The sequence below is a fragment of the Lissotriton helveticus genome, chromosome 3_1 (genome assembly GCF_964261635.1).
Source record: "Lissotriton helveticus chromosome 3_1, aLisHel1.1, whole genome shotgun sequence".
In the NCBI taxonomy this organism is placed as follows: Eukaryota; Metazoa; Chordata; class Amphibia; order Caudata; family Salamandridae; genus Lissotriton; species Lissotriton helveticus.
In genome coordinates this window covers 1,478,266,843-1,478,285,665 of record NC_136061.1, presented here as the reverse complement: position 1 = coordinate 1,478,285,665, position 18,823 = coordinate 1,478,266,843, and the positions used below count along the sequence as shown (strand labels likewise).

The following is an 18,823-nucleotide window of genomic DNA, read 5'->3' as shown; positions in this document are numbered from 1 at the left end:
GGAGAAATGCGCACTACTGCGGGCTCCCATAACTCTGAAGAAACTACAATCTTTGCTGTTTTTTTTAAATTTCGGGCGTACCTAAATTCCCAAATATGCCCAGCATATCAAGCCACTGTATGCCTTGGTACAACCCACTTTTACCAAATCTTGGTGGCTGCCTGAACATTCTGCAATTTTGCGATCTTTGCAGTCTGATCTTCTTGAATCTAAATTCTTACTGACTCGTGACAACCACACAAACCCACCAGTACAAAACAAGCAGAGGCATAGGTCTGCTCTTGTGGAAAACACTAAGATGACTACCCTGTCACTCACTTCTTTCAGCATAAAATATCAAAAGCAGTCAGTGGAGACAATCCAATGTGAGCTTTGCTGGTGAATTTCCGTAGCTCGGGAACAAGTGTATGCTTTTACCACCTTTCCCATATCGATAAGTTGTAACTTCACTCGTCCTAGGTCATTCCTTTCCTCTCCCACGAGCAGTTGCCTCCTTGCTCATTACAGCACTTCTTCTTGCCAACTTTATCTTCTCATGCCTTGATATCTAAAGAAATCAAGATCCTCCTAACTAATGAGGCTTTCACTCTCTATACCTGCAGTGGAAACAAAATACAAATACACACATTTTATATTGAAGGTTAAATACGACTTACACGTTAAAGTCTAAATGTGAGCATGGACCAGCCTATTTCTCGAGGGCCACTCCAGACAACTTTAGTAGTGCACAGGGTTACAGAATATGTGCAAATTTCTACACACACAATAAGCACAGCTTCTTAATACATGTATAAATTGTAAAGAACTACGAAGATGTCATTTACATGCACCTGCATGAAATAAATTCCTGTTATACATATTAATGTTTAATGTTTGGAATGTTTAATGTATAAATGTTTAAACATTAGTTTACACATATTCAAATTTAATAACCTCACAATTGGACACATCTATGTCAACCTATACTGTCACATTAATGTGTTTCACATAAACCTTTATTAATCACGTTCTATACACGAGTAGGTCATGTGGAATACTTTAAATATGTAATACCCTTTAGAAACATTAATTACACTGAATATATTTGGGTGCTAACTATGCATGAATATGACGCACTCCTGTAACATCTTAGATGGGCTCAAGATTAAACTTATTTGAGGTAAATGCAATAAAAACCTTTGAACAGTGTACGCTGGAATTCCACCTCTCTGAAGCCAATCGGCACTAATATTTCAAGCAACAGAACTGGGCTCTTTTTCCGCCCAAAGTGCCAGCCACCATCGGACTTCATAGATCCTTTGAGAAGCTTGTTTGCATTTCTCATGCTAACAAGATTTCATCACTATAATGTGCCAAACTTTTCAAAATGTCCCATCGCCCCCCAAACTCCCATTTCAACTTAGGTGGGTACACAACACTTGGTATGAAATATCTGGGAAACAGTGGGACAACCTGTAGCAAGAAATGCCAAAAATGCATGAGATTAGCTGCGTACAAACAGATGTACCAATGTGATCTCAAGCCTACATACCTTATATGCATCCCAGAGATATATTGGGTGTGCAATCATGTGCAATCAGTCACTGTAATACATATCTGGTGGTCTTTTCACAACTTCTGTAAATGTTCTGCCATATATCATTGGGATCTTATGCAACCAAATTCTGGCAGACCCTACAACCCTTCTTTTGGGTTTTACGTCAGACACCTTGGAGGTAATGGCAACAATAGGGTTGTTCCTCTATAGACATGGGAGTGGTCAAGCAGCTTATTGCTCTATATGGGAAAAAGAAGGCTATGATGTCTTGTGAATATGAGTAGCAGGACCCTTCTGATCACTGATGGACTCTGTAGGAGAATGACATAATCAATTGGATTTGTCTGCGTGTGATTAATAAAGGTTATGATGCAGTGCGTGCAATTAGTGGATGCACTCTGAAGAATAAAGACATGCACTACAAAGCTCTATGTGTGGCGTGGTCAATTGCATACTACGGAGCTGGGGAGGATGCTACCAAGGGCAGCCCCTCACTGCTCTTTGGTTTAACAGGCTCTGCTATGGAGCATTTAACCCATATTCGTTTTTTTGTGTTGTAATTCTTTATTTTAGAAATTAGTTTAAAAGATAACATCTTGAAAACAATAGCATTGGTCCCACAGGTACAATGAACAGATTAGATAGTACAGCAAGAACTTGTGTGGTGTATGCCGCTTTGAAACTGAAGGACATATCCAAAGAGTAGGAGGGTGGGTAGGAGCAGGAAGGGTGGGAGCGCGCACTGGCAGACTTGCCTGTGTCAGCATTTCAGGTGTTGATCTTGCTGTGTCCAAGGGTGGGTGAGGGGGGAGTCTTGAAGTATTGGCGGAAGCAGAAGGAGCCCTGCCGACTTTGGTCTCCTACGTCATGTTGGGGCCATGCCGGTCTCTAGGCATAGGGGGGCTGTGTGTGAAGTGTGCAAGGTGATATGGGATGTGACAGGTGACATGAGGGAGCCCCTCTGCTATGTGTCGGCTGTGGTATGAGGTATGAGGGAGGGTAGTCACCCTGCTTTAAAGTTGCATTGAAAATAAATGGGGGTGTAGGGGCATGGTGGGAGGGTGTTGTACTTCCTCTCCTTCTGGGGATTCTTGCCTCAATACCTGGGTGGGACTTGGTTGATATACGCCTGTTGGGCCACGGTGCCAGGGGGGCTATGGTATACAGGGGGACAATCACAGGTAAGAGTAGGAGTAAGGAAGGGCAGGGGGAGGCAGGGAGGTAAGGGAGGAGAACATGTGTTGGGGTGAAATAAGATGCAGTGATGTCATTTAACCCATATTCTATCTTACTTGAAAAACAGATTCACAGGCAGATGGAATCCTTTAATTGATTACTTGTCTAGATTGGAATTCACTGGTTTTGCTCCTCCTAGATTGTGCGTGTTGCAATTTTTTGACTAAAACTCCCTCTTACTCATATAAAAACCCCTTAGTTACTTACATTTGGATTCCCTGTTGCATCACTATGGACATTGGCCAGTTGCTGATTCAAACTAAAACCTTTATCACTATTGAATGCTTTGACACAAATGGATGACTGCTCAATTCTAATTTTGCTCTATCCCCTTCTTCCCACGCAAGGGTTTGTTTGGGCTAGGACCAGAGATGGTGCGACTAAGTTTACTAAGTAGTGCATTGTTCCTATTGGTCTGTTGAACTGTTGTATCTTCATTGATTAGTGTCAACAGCAAACAAAGTAGAGACAATCTTTTCTGGAGGTGTCCAAAAGATATCTTGCTGGAGTACTGTTCTACCAGTTTCTCTTGTGTACTCACATCCATGAAGATCTGTAGTTGGGGTACATGATGCTGTCTTAGAAAAATTTATTTTTAGCTTGCGTCCTTAGATTTTTATTAGCCTTGTTTTTGGTCTCGAAATTACATGCCTCTTCTCAGGTCATCTCTCTTGCCACAGCCATTGGTATTTCCATAGCTCTGCCTTGTCCTTTCTAAATCAGTATTAAACATTAGTAGGTCATTTTAAGTGTCCACATTTTTGTTGCCTTATATTTGGAGCCAACATATCCAAATGTCTGATCTGAAAATGAAGGCGCCTTGTGACAGGAGCATGTGAGGAAATATGGGGAGGAGCTGTGCGTCGCTGTGCAGAGTGCGCAGAGCATGGAGTGCAGGAGAGCGGAGAGCGGCACGGTGTGTAGCGGTTCGGCCAACACTGCATTAGTCACTGTAGCTACCCCCGCCTTCTCTGCAGTACCCTGTTACTGTGCAGCCACCACCCCGCCATTGCTGCCGCCACCGCCAACGAGTCACCGTGAGGTACTGACGGCTTGTCGGTACCACACCCTTTAGTCATTAATTCAGTCAGTCAGTCAGCCAGTCAGTTAATTCATAATACATATCTTGTGACCACAGTGTGGTTTTTTCCATTCTGATGCTGTTTGGCCATCTTGTCCAGTTTGTCAGCTGTGGAGTCAAGTGCACGGTGGGGGGGAGGGGAGTCCTGGACCCCAGCCCCCCCCGGTTAGATCTGGCTCGACGTAGAGCCCAGGAGCCTTTATTCAAGCATCAAGCCAAGCATCAAGCATCATGTGACCCATGTACCTCCAAGCTTCCTGACCAAGGGGATTCAAGCCTGAAAGGAAAAGAAGGCGAGGAGGCTGAGTGTGGAGGGCATAGTGACCCTCTGGGTAAAGCATTGCCCATCCCACCGCGGGGATGGCCCAGCTAGGACTGGGTGCGCTTGTGGGAGGGTCTGGTGAGCTCCACTCAGTCTCGGTTCGCCCATTTTGCTCGATGGTGGGCACACATGTTCTACTGTTTACCTGTTTACATCTTTTTCACTTATCAGCCTTCTTTTTTATTTATTTTTATTCATATATTGTATGTAACCCCCTGGTGGTAATTGGTGTCATCGTTTCAATCGAATTTCTTTTGCATCCACCTGAAGGACTTATTGTACTGTAGGTGGTCCACAAAAAGGGGTCCCAACATAATTCCCCATGTTAAATGTGCCATCTTATGTGCTACTACTGACCCCCAGCAACCTCTAGTGTTCACTAGTGACCCCAGCGTCCTGACTTTTTCTTTTTTCCTTCCCTGGGGGCCCTTCTTTTTGGAAGCCGTTGGCACTAGTGACTCCAGCGTTACTGTTGAAATCCGCGGACCAGTATCGAGGCTAACTATTGCTTGCAAGCCCACGAACATAAAGACATTCTCTGATGATGCCCTCCAGGTGCTTTACACTCAGGGCGTTCAGGGCACTCAATCACTCCTTCGGGATCCTCCACAGGATCACCAGGGTCCGCCTCAGGGCCAGCTCGTTGTACATCTGATTATACCAGTCCCCTCAAGTAACCCCGAGGTCACCTGTCACACCTGAAATCCCATCCAACTGTGTTGTGGATGTTCTCGAAGGACCTGAGGAGCACAGTGGTAAAGGATAAGGACCCAGGAGTGGCCTCCGGTATAGTTAGTGGGGATGAGGTAGGTGCTTGCTCTGCTCTTTCTGAGCTGACTGTTCCACATTACCCCAAGTTCACCTATCAGAATACGGGGGAGTAACTCCATTATTCAGGCCATTGATGAGCATGCTTTACTGTTAGTGGCTGAAGAAACTGAGATGGACATGGTTATGGAAGATATTAAGGTTCAAACTGAAATAAATGTTGCCGATAAGTTGTTGTCCGTTTCTGTGGGGCGGTTGTCACCGTCTTTCCCTTAAAATGACCCCCCAAATACCACAGATTGTAGACTGCAGCCTCGAACCTGGGGATTTGGAATATTATACTATGCTGGACATCGCCATACTGATTGAAAAAACAAAGTAATGGAGGCCAACTTGAAAACAGCAGTTGCCAGGGAGTTGGCATTGAGACGGTCAGCGGATAATCATGCTAGTTGCCCTTGTATGCCAGCTTTGTATGGTGGCACCCCCTCTAGTGTGTCCAGTGGGCAATCATTAGGTTTGTCAAATTTTGAGGTATCTGAGGCATCTCCAAATAGAGGGTACATGATATCTGGCAACTATTAAACGTAGCGAATAACAAATTGGGAGGGGGTCAATCTTGATATAGTTTATGTTTTAGAGAGGATTCTTTCCTCAATTTTATCCTTGCTGGAGAAAACCACTATCAAAACTGATCAAATACTGGTTGTCCTTTCACCAATTGTAATCGGGATTCAAAAGCTCAAATCTGCCAGTCCCTATATAAATAAGGCAGAAAAGGGTATTGAAGTAAAATCTCAGGCATGCCAGACATGCATAGTGGTGTCAGAGTTGGGAATCCAGTTTGTGGCTTGGGAAGACAAGGGGTCTCTCCCACACTACGGTCTAGAGGTAGTCCCACGTTATCTACTGCCCCCAAAAAACAAACGTTAGGGGACAATTTGCACGTCAGTCCCGGGGAAAACACAAATCTAACCGCATCCACAAATCGATTGCAGGTTTACCCTATTTTTGAAAAGGGAACACCAACATGTCCAGTGTCACTGAATAATTAATTGACCCACTCCTGCTTAAATGGCACAGGGATAATTTAGATGCTGTTCCCCCTGGGGAGGGTGCCCCTCTCAAAGAAAGTACTAGATTAAAATGTCAGAGGGAGAAGAAGAACAGGATTTGGCGTATTCTGAGGCATAAGCCCAAAAATGTAGGTTTCCCATGGTGTCCGAGGAGCCAGACACTTCAAGCTCGCTCCAAAGTAGGAATGAACCTAGGCCTACAGTCTCTAATAACTGCCAGAACTTGAAGCGTTCATAGATAAATCCTGCTCCTCCCACTACTATGGTAGTTAACTCCTTATGGTAGGTATTGGGGGAGATGGAAGGGCAGGAAGATATAGGGATATCCAAACTTATTGGGGGGGGGGGGTTAAATACATGGGAGAATTTTAAAGTAAATATTGACCCGGCTTAAGCGCCTGAGGAATCAGGAAAGACCATGATTCAGCGAGCTTAGCAGTACAAACTCATGATGCTGTGCCAGATATATGCCAGGCCGTGGATAATGTCCCTCCCATCCTTCCTGGCATGGGCATTCTCCCAGTACGGATTGATCCCAGCCAAGGGGGGTTCTTGGAAGGGGGTCCTGTCCTTGCCTCTCACACAGGGTAAACGTCAGAGTTGGGGATTTACTTAAGGTTAAGGGATAATATATGTGCAGGACATGGATCAGGGCAAGCATCTAATATTCTGATCTTCGCTTCCCTGTTTGATATAGAATCAGCTCTTCTTAAAAGAAGCTCCCTGCTGCAGTTACTATCAGAAACAGAGGACTTGCGGTTAGTAATGAGTAAAGACATTGTGCGGGTTTACCTCGATTTAATAGTAGACCACATTTAGTTCAGGGATAATCTCCATGTTCGTTCTGGCTAATGCTGAAAATTTTGGGAAAAAAGGGATCAATGTGTTCCCATACGAGAAGCATATTATGGCCCGCTTGAATTCCATAGGAAAGAATGCCAGGAGCTAGGTAGTACGTTATTTAACATAAGGGGTGTTATAAATCCGAAAGGTATTAAAATTTCGGTGGGTAGCTCCTTGGGGAAAAGAGAGATTAATATTATAGGTCCTGATGTCCAAAGGGCCATCGAACATATAGGGGACGAAGAGAGTTGGGTAGCTGGCTCACTGAATGGCTTAAAAGAAAACACAAAATTCCCCATGCTGTGGAGGTAGCCCCCTGGGGAAAATCTTGTCCTGGAATCTAGCAGGTGTTGGACATTCTAAATCCAAGTTAAATTCCTTACTAATGCATGTTCCTAAAATAATTTGTCTTCAGGAAACATGGAGCTGTGTGGATTTCAACTTTGAGAACTTTTTTGTCTTTTGTTGTGCAGCAAAACCTTCAACTAAAGGCCATGCAAGTGGAGACCTGGCCATTTTACTCAGCTGCACTATACATTGGAATCCTGTGTTTTTTCTCCATCCTTTTATGCTTTGCATGGGTTTGAAACTCAGGTTGGGTAATGGGACACGAGGTCAACATGCCTCCCTTCTTTAAGTAAATGTATATATTCCCCAGGGAGAGTAACAAATACTCTGCTTGAATCTATTTTTTCCTTTGTGCATAAGACAAGTATCTCAGAGGAGTGCACCGTGATATTGATGGTAGGTGACTTCAGTGCTAACATTTTAAACTGCTCCTCTATGGCCTTTTCTAACCACAAATTGGAGGACGTATGATCCTTTCTAGAATCATCACTGCCTGGCCATATTAGATCTGATAGGCTAAGCGTGTCTTTCTTGCATAATCGGAGAATTAATGATTTTCTTAATTTAAATGGCAGATTCCCAGACGATTCTCCAGCCTCTTTTACCTTTCATGCTCCACGAGAGCAGTCACTGATTGATTATATGGTGGTATCCTATCAACTCTTTGGTGCATGTACACAATTTAAGGTACTGACAACAAATTTGAGCGATCACAGAACTGGAGCTTGGGAGGGTCTTCCTAGGCAGGATGACTTTGTCACCTTTGTGTGCACGATTTAGATCATGTCTTATTTGCCTGTCTCGTACTACAACCTTCAAAACGTTGATTTCTAAGACCTTTGTTCCTAAAGTATAACATTGTTACAGCTGAGAAGGCGCAAAACTCCCTTCTGCCACACCTCCACCTGAAACAGTTTGCTTCAAAATTTTCAGCTTTATTGAACAATTTTTAAATATATTTTAGAGAAGGATTATTTTGCCCCGTTTAGTTGGCTGCATAGATTTCCTTCTGACATAAATCTATGGAATCTCATAAGTAGTACTTTAGGGTTGTTTTTATTAGAAGGTTGTAATCGTTGGAGAGTTTAATGGTATGATATGTTTTCTATTGACTACGTTGTGGTTGCACTCTAAAGGGTTTTTGAAATTGGTACTATAGTTGTGCTCTTGCCCTTTCATCTCCTCGTAAGCTGCTATGAATACCGTCATGAACAACTGAATATCTATTAGTCAGGAAAATTGTACCTGTTAGGCTTTGTGCATGTAAACTGAATAATAATTAGAATTGTTTTACAAATTTTGGTATTTGTTACCATGCTAGAGCACTCACACTTTTTGTCATGTTTTTTGCTGCTACTTACTGTGTACTGTATACTGAAACTTAGAATTTTTAAATATATTTGTATCTTAATTCTTGATGAAGTAAATGCATTTTTAAATATATATTTTAGCATCGTAAATGCACAGCCGAAGTCCAATGGTATAACTTGCTTTGCCCTGCCCTTGTTAGCTTTGTATTAGAAAGGACTCTGAAATTGATTTTGCATTCACATAGGACCTCTTTGAAATTCACATGCAACTATGAATTTTGTACTATTTTATGAAAACTGTAATTCCTGATGCTTTGTGTTTTTATTAGCATGTTTTTAAGTGTCGGTTGATCTGGTAAATTGGAGTAGTTTGGATAAAATTAAGTGGAACTCTTCTGAGTTCAACTTAATAATAAAATAATGACATTGAATTGAGCCAACATATCTGTAACATTATGTAATCTATTGTAATTCTGCACAAAAGTCCTACTGGAATGATTACTGATTGTATGGAGATGTACCCTCTGGTTTAAATATGGCAGTACCAGATCCAGTTTAGGCATCCAGTGATCCTTGGTCCAGATTAATATTCACGCGGTGCAGTGCTGAGTGAAACTCAGTCACATTGTGGTGCTCTAATCTGCAACAAGAGATTTAGCAACTAACACATACAGTATGTAGTTCGCTTCACTCATGCAAACAAAAGCTTGATGCTAAGGGACAGATTTTCAAGCTTTTGATGCAACGCATCGACCAAAGTTAACTGCATAGTGTTGCATGAAATGCAGGAAGCAGAAAAGCACCATTCCTGCTAAAATATGTCACTGTTTTGCTCACTCCTTAAGCTTGTGCACTTTAGGCAGCTATGCACCAGCGCATTGTGCAAGGATGTATATGTGAAGTCATACATAAAATGCGTACTGGAAGGGTATCCTTCCAGTAGACAAATACTATGCTAAGACTTACTTAAACACGTTTCTCCTTCTTTAGGTGTTCGATACAGTGAAGCATGCATGCAAATTTGGAAATGTTTCTACGTTAAAATACATAATATTAGTGCTCATAAGTCAATAAAGCATTTATCATTTTGTGCAACTTTCGAACTGTGTTCAAATTTGTCAAAAATGTACACTAACTTTGCAATTTCATCATTGTTTTATAGAGAAAAACATTTTGAGAAGGAAGAGAAGCTAAGACAAACCCTCAAGCAAGTTCTAAAATGTGATGTCACTAAAAGCAACCCCATGGAGCCACGGGTGCTGCCTCCCGCTGACTGTCTTCTGACATCACTGTGTTTGGAAGCCGCTTGCGAATCTCACAGTGTCTATAGAGCTGCTCTAAAAAATATTGTATCTTTGTTAAAAATAGGAGGCCATTTAGTGATGATGGGAGTGCTTGAAGAAACATTTTACATGGTTGACCACACTAAGTTTTCCTGTCTGCGCTATGATATGGAATTTGTAAAAAAAGCAGTTAACGACTCGGGATGTGTCATTGATGACTTGCAGATGATTCGCAGTCCTGAAAATACCACAGATTTGCTTTCTGATTATAAAGGGTTCTTTTTCCTTGTTGCACATAAGGAAAGGAATGTGTAGGAACCCAGTATAGTGCTCACACAATGTTCTGTTTACCTTCTTTTTAGTTTAGAAAGCTTTATTGAATCAAGTAAAACCAAGTAAAACATCATTGCAAAATCACAGGCAACGAGTAACAGCAAAATGAGATACATAACTGTATGGTGAAAACTTGCATTAATCCCAAAAAAGGGAATAATAAATAGATATACTAAGAGAAAATGCATTTTTTAAAACGTTTGTGAAGAGAGAGAGAGGGGGACAGAAAAGAGGAGAAGGAGAGAGAGAGGGAGGGAAGGAGTAGAAGAGAAAAGTGCAAACATGTCAAAAAATATATATGAACAGTATATGAACAAAAACTAAGTTATACGTCTGGAAAGAAATTCAGTTAAAGGTAACCATAACAAATCCCTTTTAATTAAAAGGGGAGTAGTAGTAGCATAGGCACGATCAAGTCTATGATGGTGACATAACAAATTCCACCAAGCATTGTAAGAAATCTGCGAAGTATCCTTCCAGTTCGTAGTGATCACCTGCAAAGAAATAGCTATAAACAAGTCTATAAATTTACGAACATTGCTTGAAACATTCCAAATAGGGGAAGAACCACCAAGGAAAATATGAACTATATCAAAAGTGTGCTGAAAACCTAAAATATCATTCAATTTGGACCAAATTTGTTGCCAAAGGGATTTGACTAATGGACAGTGGAAAAACATGTGGAAAATATTGCTATCTGCGTGAGGGCAAGGCCAACAATGACTGGATTCCAGGGATTTGAATTTAAATAAATCTGAAGGAGTAAGGAAAAGACGATTATAAAAAAATATATAATGTCTGTGTAGTGCTAGCGGAGCGGGAGGCAGTGTGAATTTTAGACCATATAGAATCCCAGACTGAGAGAGAGAATTTCTGCGACAGATCTTTTTCCCATGCAAGCTCAGGTTCGGATTTGGGACGGTCTGAGACAAAACGGGAAAGTATCTTGTAAATGGCAGCAGCTTTTAGAGGGGTAGAAAAGTCAGGCGGAGAGGAGTCTGACGGGTCGGAATCTGGTAGGGACTTTTGATGTGATATGAGGGTGGTAAGGGCAGATGTGAGAGCGGGGTAATGGGAGGGGTAAGTATTTGATAAGTTGAAAGACGTACGGAGAACAGAGAAGTCCAACAAAAATCGTCAACAAAGAGCTTATCCGCATAGATAATGCCTTTGTCAATCCATTCCTTCCAAAAGAGTGCTTTGTTATTGATCTTAAGAGAGTTATTATACAATAACGGGGCGAAAGATTGAAGACGTAATGGAGAAAAGGAGGAACAAAATAAAGAGAGTGCGAGTGCCCTTGAATGTTTGAAGATAGGTGAAAGAAATGTTTTGGGAGGCTGAGACAAGCGAGTAGCAACGAGAAAAGAAAAAGGCAAAAGCTGCGCCTTTTCTAAAGCACTCCAGGCTGTGACAGGAAGAGAGTAGGAGTCTACCAAAAAGGGCCAAATTTGTTTTAAAGTAAAGGAGGAATGAAAACGGATAAGATTTGGAAAGTTAACCCCACCTAAATTTTTTGGTTGCTGAAGGCGAGAAAAAGAAATCCTAGACTTGCGATTATTCCATAGGAACCTGATAAGAATTGGATTAATGAGCGTGAAGAAGTAGGCGGGAAGGGAGATGGGAAGCATTGAGAACCAGACAACTAGCGACACTATTGCTTCCCCGTATATAAAATATAGTGCAAAGCAGCTTCTAACTTTGAGAACATTTAGACAACCAGATTGTTGTTTATTAGACATAAACAGAAATCATAATATCTGTCACGGCTGTTCGCTGACAACGAATGCTGCTAAAATTAAAAGGTTTGAGACCCTAACCAATGCTACATGCGTTAGACCTAACTCTAAAGTATTCACCTTCTTCAGTCTGAACTGTCGTTCTTTGCCCAGACATAAAACTGACATTTTTAATTTCCTACTGGATGAAGCCCCTGATGCATTGTTCATCACTGAAACTTGGCTTCATGCAAGCTCTGGACCGGATGTGGCCATGGCCCTCCCAGATTCATATGCGATTATACGCCTTGACAGAATAAATAGAACTGGAGGAGGCATAGCTGTTATTTTTTAAAAAAGTCTATACCTGTGAGTTTATAAACCTTCCCTGCCCAGGGTGTGAAGGCGCCACCTTCAAAATTACACTCTCACCAAATTTTACCTTTTCCGGTGCACTTATCTACCGCCCACCTGGTGCTGCTTCAAATTGGCTAAATAATATTTCGGAACTTCTAGGTTCTCTCATTATGAATACTACCAATTTTACAGTTATTGGTGATCTGAATCTTCATTTGGATAACGAACATTGCTCCAAGGCCACGGAACTTATTGATGACTTCATGTCCCTCAATCTAAGTCTTAAAAATTCTGGCCCTACCCATACCGCAGGTCACTTACTGGACCCAATCTTTTCAAATATTCAGAATTTAAACACTTTCCCAGCTCTACCTATTCCTTGGTCAGACCACTTCCCCATTAAATTTTCCTTTCAAATGCCAACATCCAATATCCCTCCTATGGCGCTGCCCGCCATGGTGAGAAAATGGAAAAAGCTAGATATTAACATTTTTAATACCTTGCTAGAAGACACAATACCATGCACCATTTCAGGAGTACAAAATCTATCAATCTCTGTCCAATCATGGCTCTTAACAGCCATTGACTCTTGCCTTCCTCAGACTAAGCTAAAAGGCATTAACCAACGTCCACCTGCTCCATGGTTCAATGATGCTCTAAAGATTGAAAAAACCAAATGTAAGAATGCTGAACGTCAATGGAGAAAGTCCTACTCCGTTGAAGCTAAAAATGAATACAAAAGTCAATTAAATCAATACCAAAAGCTGTGCAATAGAGCAAAAGCCAACTTTGTCTGCTCAAAAATTACTGCAGCTTTAAATCAAGCTAAAACACTTTTCAAAACAGTTAAAGAGCTAGCCGGCTCAAATACCTCACCAACTCCACCTGATCTAAACAAAACGCAATGTAATCAACTTGCCGCATTTTTTGTCGACAAAGTTGATAAAATTTATCAGGTCATCCAACCTAATCAGGACAATCATGAGAAAGATCATCATTTTGGCGGTAGTGATGCTAACAGTTCAGACAGTGAAGAGATCAATTCTCCCACCCCTTCTGATATAACCTCTACCCCTTCCCTGAGTGCTTGGCCAACACTCAACGTTGACACTGTCACCGAACTTCTAAGTACGATAAAATCAGGTTCGCCAAAAGACCCGCTACCCTGTTCCATCTTAAAATTACTTAGTATAAAAGCCTTATCTACCATCACAGACCTTCTAAATAAATCCTTGCAAGAAGAATGTGTTCCACAGGAGTGGAAGCATGCCATGATCCATCCCCTTCTAAAAAAAGCTAATGCAGACCCGAAGGTACCCGCAAACTTCCGACCAATATCTCTCTTACCCATTTTTGCAAAAATTCTAGAAAAGCATGTTCACCGCTGTCTTTCAAATTATATAACGACACATGATCTGTTACCTCCCCATCAATCTGGCTTCCGAGCAGGTTTTTCAACAGAAACCACTCTCCTAGGTGTCACAGAAAATATTCGTCTAATGATAGACAAGGGTGAAACAGTGGCACTGGTGCTCCTAGACCTCAGTGCCGCATTTGACACTGTTTCACATGCGGTACTAATAAAAAATCTTCGTTCAATGGGCATCTGTGGTCCTGCTTTAAATTGGATCACATCCTTACTTGAAAATAGACTTTTCAAATCTTCTCAAACTCTACGTACTCGGATACCTATACCTTTAAACATGGAGTCCCTCAAGGCTCAATTTTAAGCCCACTGCTTTTTAATTTATATATCAGCCCTCTTGCTAAAATAGCTAAGGATACTGGGCTGATAATGTTCTCTTATGCTGATGACTCTCAGCTTCTCTTTTCCCTTCCACCAACTGGCAATAATGATCCTTCTACCTTGAGAACAGGACTTACAAAAATCGCTGGATGGATGAAAAATAATTTTTTTAAACTGAACGGTGAAAAAACCGAACTTATAATCCTAGGAAAAAATAAAGAACTCTGGGGACCCCAACATTGGCCCCCAGAAATGGGCTCTCCTCCTATTCCAACTAATCAGGCCCGAAACCTTGGCTTTGTGGTTGATGACACACTCAGTATGCACCAGCAGGCTATTAAAACATCAGCCACCTGTTTCGTCATCTTGAGGTGGCTAAAGAAAATCTGCTGGATGCTACCAGATCATACTAAAAGAATTGTCATTAACGCCCTAATTACATCCAGAGTGGACTACGCCAATGTACTTTACTTAGGATCCAACAAAGCCACAGTCCGCAAACTACAAACTGTGCAGAATGCTGCTGCAAGACTGCTAGGTAAAATTCCCATCCAAGCACCCACTACCAAACTCATACGTGAATTGCACTGGTTAAAAATTGAGAACAGAATCAAATTCAAATCACTATGCTTTATGCATAAAATCTCAGCAAATAAAGCTCCTAAATATCTACGAAGTCTGGTACAACGTTACCATCCATCCAGGACGCTGAGATCTACTACAGCGAACAAATTTGCTGTGCCCAAAATAAGACTATCACGCATGGGAGGTAGATCCTTTGCTTACCTTGGTCCCTCCCTGTGGAACTCCATGCCACAAGCTTTGCGCTCAGAGGTTAATTATTTCAGGTTCAGAAAAGCCATAAAAACCTGGCTGTTCAACATCTAAGTCCGCTGACCAACTCCCTTTCACTGAATCACAAGCGCCGGGAAACCCTTTGTTGGGTAGCTGTTTGCGCTATACAAACTAAACAAATAAAATAAATAAATATAGAAATTGACAATAGGGAGAAGCATCATTTTGATGGTTGCCAATCTTTCCCAGTGGAGACCAGCGATCTATGAGGGCGGAAAGCTTAGAGAGAATGTCCTTGTGATTAAGTTTGATGGTTTCTTTAATATTATTAGAGTAAAGGACACCCAAGCATTTAATGTGCTGAGAATTCCATTCCAAGCCAGAACCATGAAACATATCCTTTTCCACCTCTCTACCCTTCTCCATGCCGCCAATCTCCTAGCCACACATCCACCCATCTCTCATCCTCTCCATCCATCCCTCTTCTTCCTTTCCTTTGGCGCTCCTTTATTTCATTTGTTGCCTCACGCCAACGCTCCATCATTCAATTTTCTTGCAGCAGTGTTTATCAGCTTCTGTTTGGAGACATGAATCTCAATTAACGCCTTAACTGCTAACCCCAGACCCTCCCAAAGCCATTTTGTTTACTATTGGGGTAGTTTGTGCTTGGGACTCTATAATGTTTTTTAGGTTGAGCCTAGCAGCAGCGCACATGCACTGCTCGCTCTGTGAGGGATGCTGTATTAGAGTATGGAGTGGAAGCTCCGTCCACTCTCCGCCCATATTTTTCATTCGCTTGTGTCATTGTCCTTTGAATGAATGAATGAATGAATTTATTAGAGTATGGAGTGGAAGCTCCGTCCACTCTCCGCCCATATTTTTCATTCGCTTGTGTCATTGTCCTTTGAATGAATGAATGAATGAATTTATTTGTGTGGTTACTCAAAACCCTTACAATGGTAAAAAAGAGCACTACATTAAAAAGATAAACAGTAGAATTAAAATCTAGAGGTCTGAGATTCAAAAACTATAATAAAAAAAAGATGAATCAAAGTACACAGCAATAATTAAAAGTTTTACATACTTCAGTTAAACTAGTCAAGTAATAAAAGATAATAGGCAGCCTCCGCACGAGTCCCTGCCTGATTGCTTAGGGGGTAGTGTCTATCTACTTTGCGCAAATATATTGTACAAATTTGCCGAACATAGCCATGTGCTTCACTGTGTCCAGAGTATAAAGTCGATGGACTGCCTCCTTTGCAGTTCGAGTACACAATTGTAGCAAGATGGGCCTGAGATAGATTCTGCGAGCTAAGCGCAGGGCCGGGCAGCAAAATAAGATGTGGACCAAAGACTCACGTTTATATTTACAGAGCCAACACTCCATGATCACTGGTCTTGCTGACCCGGTAGGGTATAATTCTTTAAGGGGCAGACGATGTAGTCTGACTGCTGAGATCCTGTGTAAGTCTTTTCTCCCCACGGACTGCGTAAGGAGATGTTTTGAGTTGTGCTCTGTATGTGGGAGGTTTTGGGACTCATGGAATCCTCTCGTTGTCAGGGATTCCATGTCCAAGGTACGAGAGCGTAGACTTACTTGTTTTTTTATTGTGCTTTTGATAGCAGCGTACTTGACTGTCCTGGGGTCCTAGTTATCTGTTGCAAGTTGCAAGAGGTCTTTAGGGGAGGCAAGACCGGCTGACCAAGGATTACCGGATTCTAAGAAAATACTTTTTATGGCAGCCTTCATAGTGTTCTCTGGTGCCGCCGTTGTTAGGTAGAAGTATTTGCTCAGAGAGGCCATCTCTTCCAATTTTCGTTGGTTGAGGTTGAATTCCAACTGAACCAGATTGTTCCTGGTGCAGGCAGGTAAGTGAAATAGCTTTTTGTAAGTGGAGCAGTGGATTTTTTCTAGATCTTTCGCGAGTTTCCCTGGGAATGCCTGTTGTGCATAGTTAAGAGATGGTATTAATTTTGCCCTCAGAACTCTGGATAGCCGTTGTTGTGGGGCTATGTAAGGTAGTGTATAGTTTACAGAGGGCGTAAGTAATGCTTTTCCCTTTCATCTGCATTTTGTGAGATGGACTCCTGGGTGGCCTGTTTCACTAAACCAAACCCCCAGGTAGTTGTAATGATGTATGCCGTCCAAAGTCAGCTGACCAAGCCTCCATTTTGCCAGTTGGCATTGTAAGTTGCAAGGGCCATGAGTGCTTTTTGTAAGCCAGTTTTGGTGTGATCTAAGAGTACCAGGTCGTCAGCATATTGCATAAGATGGATCTTGGTGCACCCATTCCTGGGTGTGACTAGTGCGGCTCCAATCAAGGCTTGACCCATGTCTGCGGTGTATAGATTGAAAAGCATCAGGGCCAAGACGCACCCTTGCTTTAGCCCACGGTCTGTGTCGATTTTCTCTGTAGCATATTCCCTCGAGAGTTTGTTTTTCCCCAAGTACGTGAGTACAATGATCTAATCTCTTGTAATAACGATGGGTTGATATTTCAGCGTGCCAGCTTCTGCCAGAGGATGGTATGATCTACACCATCAAAAGATGCAGAGTAGTCAATAAAACAGGCAAAGAGCGGCAGGGTTTGGTGAGTCACGGCTTGATGGGCTAGACGTGACAGGGTGTTGTATTGAAAACAGACTCATCTGTAGGGTTGTAATTAAGTTTAATCCTCAACGAGCAGGTACACAGCCAGCAGGATACAGGTTAATCATCAACTGAATCAATGAGAACACATACGTAGGAGCACCATGCAGAAGGTTCCATGGAATGTGGAATGTACAATATTAAAGGTGTATTACACAACATAACACATCCCCCTGGGAACAGAACAAAAAAAAAATAAAATAAAATAAAAAAAAAAACAATATCAGAAGAATAAATAGAAAAGAAGACAGGGTCATCCCCTTTCCAATAAAAATCAAAAGGGGAATTCTACAAGGGAAAACTATCAGAAATATAATCAGCTAACCCAACAGGGGGCCTCTTTTCACGTCTAGAGTTTCTAATGGTATACATCTCATCTTGATTGACCAAACTTGACAAACTGGGATTAGTCACACTTCAAGACTCATCATGATGAAATAAACCAGAAGTACTAGGAATAGCCATTCTGGAGCAATCAAGATCCAAATTTTGATCAATGTTGGTTGCATTAGATGGCCTTGAAGAATTAGAAACCGGTAAATCCTCTAAATCAAACAAATTAGAAGAGTTGTCATTAGAGACAAGAGGAGGAGAACACTTAGCAATCCTTTTAAGATTCCATACAAGACCATCAGTGAGGCGAACAGAATTATTCATAGTTTCTACAACCTGCATAGGTTCATAAAAACAACTTTCACCCTTAATAGATTTGCCCGGTTTTTTAACTCTAACCCACTGTCCAACCTCAATCTCAACATTTTTCACTTTATGCTTGGAATCATACCAAACTTTACTCTTGAGATGAGAAGCTGAACTTTTTTCCTTAACAAGATTTTCAGACCAATTAACAACATTGGATTTGAACAACCAACCAGGAGTAAACTTAGTCCGTGGATTCCTAAAACGCATAAGAACAAATGGGGATAACCGGTAGCTTCACAAATAGAGGTTCTGTAAGACCAAACCATTTTTAACACCTGAGTTTCCCATTCCTTGTTACTAGCAGACATTTGTATAGTGTTTTCAATAACCCGGTTGAAGCGCTCAACCATTCCGTTACGGTTTGGGTTATACAAGGCAGTGGTTTTGTGTTTAATGCCCAATCTATGAAAGTACTTTTTGGCCTTATCCGACATGAACTGAACGCCATTATCACTCAGTAACACAGAAGGAATGCCTTCCAAAATGAAAGTTTTGTCCAGAAATTTCAAAACAGTATCAGTGTCCGCCCTATTTACAATTTTGACAACCTACAAAATAAATCCATCAATACCAAGATATATTTCTGATCACTCCCTATTTGGCCCATAATATCAATGGCAATGTGCTGCCAAGGCGAATTGGGTCCTTCCATAGTACCCATGGGAGGCTTACATGTAGCCAAAGATTTATCCGCAGCTTTACAGGATTTACAATTCC

The 18,823-nt window shown here is 41.6% G+C and overlaps 2 protein-coding genes across 3 annotated transcripts in view; both read left to right on the top strand.

Moving 5' to 3' along the window:
- Positions 1-10,320, top strand: part of LOC144823525 (nicotinamide N-methyltransferase-like) — a 203,712-nt gene extending 193,392 nt beyond the window's left edge. For both annotated transcript variants that reach the window (XM_078682112.1, XM_078682111.1), the window contains exon 3: positions 9,684-10,320. In XM_078682112.1, the coding sequence (XP_078538238.1) occupies positions 9,684-10,119 (436 nt within the window). In that variant the 3' untranslated portion in view covers positions 10,120-10,320. The remainder of the gene's footprint in view (positions 1-9,683) is intronic.
- A 75-nt stretch (positions 10,321-10,395) lies between these two features.
- Positions 10,396-15,807, top strand: LOC144823524 (uncharacterized). Its single transcript, XM_078682110.1, has 2 exons — positions 10,396-15,502; positions 15,595-15,807. The coding sequence occupies exon 1, from the start codon at positions 12,383-12,385 to the stop codon at positions 13,940-13,942; it is 1,560 nt and encodes a 519-aa protein (XP_078538236.1). The 5' UTR covers positions 10,396-12,382; the 3' UTR covers positions 13,943-15,502; positions 15,595-15,807.
- The last annotated feature ends 3,016 nt before the right edge of the window (positions 15,808-18,823 follow it).

Bases quoted from the DNA above. Each gene is read 5' to 3' on its own strand.
- LOC144823524 (XM_078682110.1), top strand. From the start codon at position 12,383: ATGAATACTACCAATTTTACAGTTATTGGTGATCTGAATCTTCATTTG.